We start from the raw sequence: 5,032 nt of genomic DNA on the forward strand, positions 1-5,032 counted from the left end.
GCGGGCTCAGTCGGTGAACCGCTGGCACGCCTTCTTCCAGCGGCAGGCGGTGCACCACAGGTCCCGGTTCTCCATGCCGTACACCTTCCGGCACTTCTTGCCCTCTCCCCGCGGCTTCCTGCAAGACAAAGGGGAGACGGCGTCAGTGGGGGGCTCAGCGGGCGTGCCACGGAGGGCTCCGCATCCCCAGAAGGACGGAGGAAAGGGAAGCATCATAAGGGTTCTGTCCGGTCACACTTAACGCGGGCCAGGCGCTTCGCGGCCGGCACACGGGGTCTTACAGTTTGCTGCTGTCACTCTCAGGCTCCTATCCGTCCACTCGCGGACGTGCCCATTGGGCCTCTTCCTCACAGTGAGTTAAACACACGCGCACGAGAGGCTCCGGTGGGGAGCACCACGCTTTCGAGCCGCTCCACGCGTGCCCTGGAGCACGCTCTCGCTTCTAGCCTTCGGTGTGTGGAGTTTCGAGCAGTCATACCTTAGGCTGACCGTCCCTCTGGGCGGGGACGACAAGACCGTGTGAGGGTGCTGTCTCTGCTCCCCCGGGCCCACCAGGTGATGATGTGTTGGTGACACCTGGAAAGTACATGGAAAACAAAGGTGACCTGGCAGGTTCTCTTCACCATACGCCTGTGTAGCCTACGTCACGTGGGCCATGGGTACTTGACCATGAGACGTGGAGGCGAAGTGCTCCCTTCACAGAGACCACGCGTTAAAATGGATGTGGCGATGCTCATGGCAGAATTTATATGCATCCCCAAAGAGAAAAGACCCAGCAACAACAGACACTTAAAAAATCTCCATGACTTCACATCCATGCATTCCAGTTTGCCCATAGTAACATATTTTCACTTGATAATATCTTAATCCTTAAAGTATATTCCTATCCCAAGCCTCATGATCTCTTTTTTAAAGAAAGAAAGACAAATCTGCAGAGGTTAAGAGAGTTCTTTAAAATTATGCACCACGTGGCCCCGGCCTTCTCTTCACGCTAGAGTATGTAATTCACAGCCACTAAATAAACAGCTTCTTGTGCACGATGTGCACACAGCAGACTCTGGGGGCCAAAAGGAATAAAGGCAAGAAGCAAAGAGCCCGAGCGAATCAGGAACAAGCGTCATCCGCGCAAAACCTGCTGCGCGTCGCTGTGGGCCAGGTTCTCTGCCGACTGCTCGGATTTTCACAGCCGCCCCATGTGACGGTGAGTGCGGTTATCGTCCTCATGTTATAGAGGAAGAAGCCAAGGCACGGCGAGGTCAAACAGCTTGACCGAGGCCATGGGCCCTGACGTCACAGGGCGGGGCTGCTCTGAGCTCCTCCCCCTCACGGCTCTGCCCCCCCCCCCCCCCCGTCGTGACAACGGGGGGCCCTTTTGTTCATCCCTCTTGGTCTCTCCTGGTCTCTTGGCATCATCTGTTCTCACAGCACTAAACATCTCCCCAGGACCTGGGATTCTCAAAAGCTGCAAAGCTAATTTTCATAACAAAAGATAGATGACGTTTCAAGTATGTACGTACGGCCGTTGCAGGAGGGCAGACACATAATACATGTAAACACACAACCGGCCCGGAGCCGACACGGCCACAGAAACACCACGACCGGTCAACCCCACAGAGCCCTCCGAGGGCAGACGCACAGGACCTGCCCTCCCTGCTCCAGGGACCAGCACGTTCGGTTTTCTTTCGACGTAAAGGAATGAACATCTGAGTTATTCTCCCAGACGTTAATTAAAAAGAATGAAACAGTTAAAAAAAAAAAAAACCCTAACATTTTAAACCATTGTCGTCATGAGTCTGAATTATTGAGTGATGACATTGGTCATCATTTTTGCTCAAGTTGGGTGGAGTGGGGGCCGGCGGAGCGGAGTGACACACACGGTGTTTTTAAAAATAAAAGCCCTGGAGTTCGGCGATGCATTTGATGTGGGTAGATATGTAGGTTCTTCCAGGAGCGGAATCCCCTCACCCCCGTCCCGGCCCCAGCCAGGACGCAGAGTCACCACCCAGAGGGAGGGACGGCTTCGGCTGTGCACAGCCCCGTGACCTAGAATGATCTAGATGATCTAGAATATGCTCGTGTGAATTGTAAGTGATCTGGACAATAAAAAATTTAACAAATTGCTGTAGAACCTACATCCCAAGAATACGTCCTTATTTAGTCGGAGAACCAAAAAGATTTAGGGGACATTGCAGTGATTCTATTTCCGTCAGCCCGGGATAATGTGCGAGGGTCTACATTTTGCAAAACTGCCACCCCGCTTCCGCGCAGGGTGATATGAGATTAGAGGGTGCTCTTCATTCAACAGACACTTAGGAAGCACCTACTGTGCGCCAAGCCCCGTTCTAGATTGTGGGGACACAGCCCCGAACACACCGTCTCTGCCCTCACAGAGCGGCCCTTCTGGTATGGAGACGGACAATAAATACCAAACGGACAAGGTTGTTTTAGTGACAAGTGCGAAGCCTGACCAAGGGCAGGACGTTTATTTGTGCAGGGTAGTGAGCGAAGGCTGCTCGAGCAGGCGACCGCTGGTCTCCAGGACACCCCACAGAAAGGACAGTAGTGCCAGCGGCCCCCAGGGCCAGAGACGCTGTGTGGGGAGGAGGTGTCGGTCGGGCCTCGGCGGGTGGCTGTGATGAGAAATTCAAGCGTCGTTCCGAGTGCGAGGGAGGCCATGGGAGACTTTCAAGAACGTGAGACGTTCGATTCGTGCTGTAAAAAGGTGGCTTCGGCTCCCTGGAGATTGGACTGGGGACAGCTGGGGGGGCCGTGAAGACTGGTTCGGAGGCTTCGGCGCTATTTCTGGGGAAGACGCGCTGCTGATTCGGACGCGGTGCGGCCGTGGTGGCAGAGAGGCAGAGTCTGGGACTCGCTGACTGACGGGATACGGGACGAAACAGCAAAGACAAACCCGGGATGAATCAAGAGCGGTCAAGGACGAATCCCAGACCCTGGCGGCCGGAGGGACACCGGTGCCACCCACCGAAATGGGACACGCGCGGCAACTCTCGGCTTGCGGGAGGACCAGGTTTTTGAAAATGCTATTATTTTGGCTATCTCTTCTAGTGGTCCCCAAATTTCAATTTTTTTGTTTTGTTTTGTTTTATATCTTAACCATTTTTAAGTTCTATTTGGGGGCATGTTTTATGAAGTCTGTAATATGTGGTATTATTTCTAAATAAATAAAATTGTTGGGCTACCTGCCTGTAATTTGTCCGTTAATTAGGGATGGCCTTGGAGGCGTTTAATGAACTCTAAAGTGTCGTCTGCAGAAACCGTGGCTAATTTCTCCTGCGTGCTGAGGACACGTGTGTGTTACACAACTCAGTCACAAACAGGGGGAGTCACTTTCTCTGACCCCGTTTTGCAGTAACGAGACACGTCGCAGGCACAGCGGTGGCGAGTGTGCCAGGCCGCTCGGTGATGCCACTCTGCCAGGCAGCACAGGACCCTGCTGAAGACAGGCCACGCGCCCGGCCGGCCATCCCAGGGTGAAGGAGCCACAGTCGGGGTCTGCCTCCGAGCATCACGCCAGAGCGGTAATACGACGCTGTGACCTTCTGCAAGGAAGTTGGGGAAGTCTCTTTCTTTGTGACTTTCCATCTTTCAAATGATTTTCAAATGTTTTAACCTCAAACGATTCTGAAGCCTCCCTCGGGGTGTTAAGAAAACAAAACCAGGTAAATCGCTCAGAATTCAGCCGGGCTGTTCCGGGCTGCAGACCCTCGCCTGCTCTGGGACAGCAGGCTGACCGGCTCCCGCTTGCTGGCGTGGGGCCTGGTGTGGCCTGAACGTCAGTGTCACCCGCAAGTCCGCCTGCTGAAGCCGTGATTGCCGGCGTGGATGTTTTAGGAGATGGGCCTTTAAAGGAAGTAATTAAGGAGAAACGAGGCCAAAGAGTAGGTAGTACCCTGATCCACTAGGATTAGTGTCTTTATGAGAAGAGGCACCAAAGGTCTCTCTCGACGCACTTACCGCCCCCCGTCCCCCCAGAGAAAGACCATGAGGGGACACAGCAAGAAGGGGGCCCCCATCGGGAACGGAGCCGGCCGGTGCCTTGACCTGGGACTTGGAGCTTCCAGGACTGTGAGAACACGAATTTCCATTGTCAAGGTCCCCAGCCTGGTGTCCTGGTCACGCAGTCTGGGCAGACAAACACGGGGTCGGGCGCTCTCCCCTTCCATCAAGAAAGACGGAGAAAGGAATGGAGATACTTAGATGAGAAAGCTGTGACCGATGAAGGTCCTCGCCTGCCCCGTGTCCACGGCCTCGGGCTGGAACAGACAGACCCCTCGGCGCCACTCGCAAGCACGCAGACTGGCCTCGCTTCACGCCTGGGCAAGAGGCCTCGCCCACGAAGCCCAGCGTCCAGGAAGTCCACGGGCGGCGAATGGCTGAGCAGAGGCCTGCGGACCTCGGGCCTGCCCAGAGGCGGCCATTCCCACGTGCGAGGAGGCCCCTTCGGCACCGGGCCCTGCTCCTCACGGAGGAAAGCAGAGCTGCAATGGAGCCGGCAGCCTCGGGTGTTGGTTTCGGGGTACAGATGTGTTCTTCGAGAGCGTTTTATGCAATGGCAACCGCTCTGTTCTTCGGTGTGTGGGTGCAGCTGAGGCCACCACGCCACGCGTTCCCTGCATTTGAAACATCGAGAGCCTCTGTCTGAGAACCCTGTCACACTAATTTAGAAGGTAGGAATTCATGTTCTTTTTTTTTCCAATAATTCTTAAAGTTTTCAACTATAGTTGACATTCACATGTTCTTATAGTCAGCCTGGCTCCCCGTCTCCTTGGGGCGGGACAGGCACGCCTGCAGAATTCAGGAACGGTTGCTGGTGTCCCCTCAGTGGATGGGTGGTGGTCCTACGCCTGTGCTTGGAGCACCTGCAAGGTCCGACCCCACCGAAGGAGGCGGGCAGCAAACACCCGCTTTATTTTTGAAAGCGCTGGTACACAGCACCGCAAATGAAGGACCTTTTTAGTAGGGTGCTTCTTGTCTTCTTTCTGAAGACGTGCAAGACAGCGCCCCTGACCTT

At 54.7% G+C, this 5,032-nt stretch overlaps 1 protein-coding gene across 1 annotated transcript in view; it reads right to left on the minus strand.

The window, feature by feature from the left end:
• The window catches only part of ZNF704 (zinc finger protein 704), a 32,255-nt gene continuing 27,223 nt past the window's right edge, over window positions 1–5,032 (minus strand). The window contains exons 12-13 of the mRNA XM_023521059.1: window positions 479–576; window positions 1–118 (exon numbers count right to left, since the gene is read on the minus strand). Coding sequence (XP_023376827.1) covers window positions 7–118; window positions 479–576 — 210 coding nt within the window. The 3' untranslated portion in view covers window positions 1–6. The remainder of the gene's footprint in view (window positions 119–478; window positions 577–5,032) is intronic.

Source organism: Pteropus vampyrus, unplaced genomic scaffold (genome assembly GCF_000151845.1).
Source record: "Pteropus vampyrus isolate Shadow unplaced genomic scaffold, Pvam_2.0 Scaffold290, whole genome shotgun sequence".
Taxonomy (NCBI): Eukaryota; Metazoa; Chordata; class Mammalia; order Chiroptera; family Pteropodidae; genus Pteropus; species Pteropus vampyrus.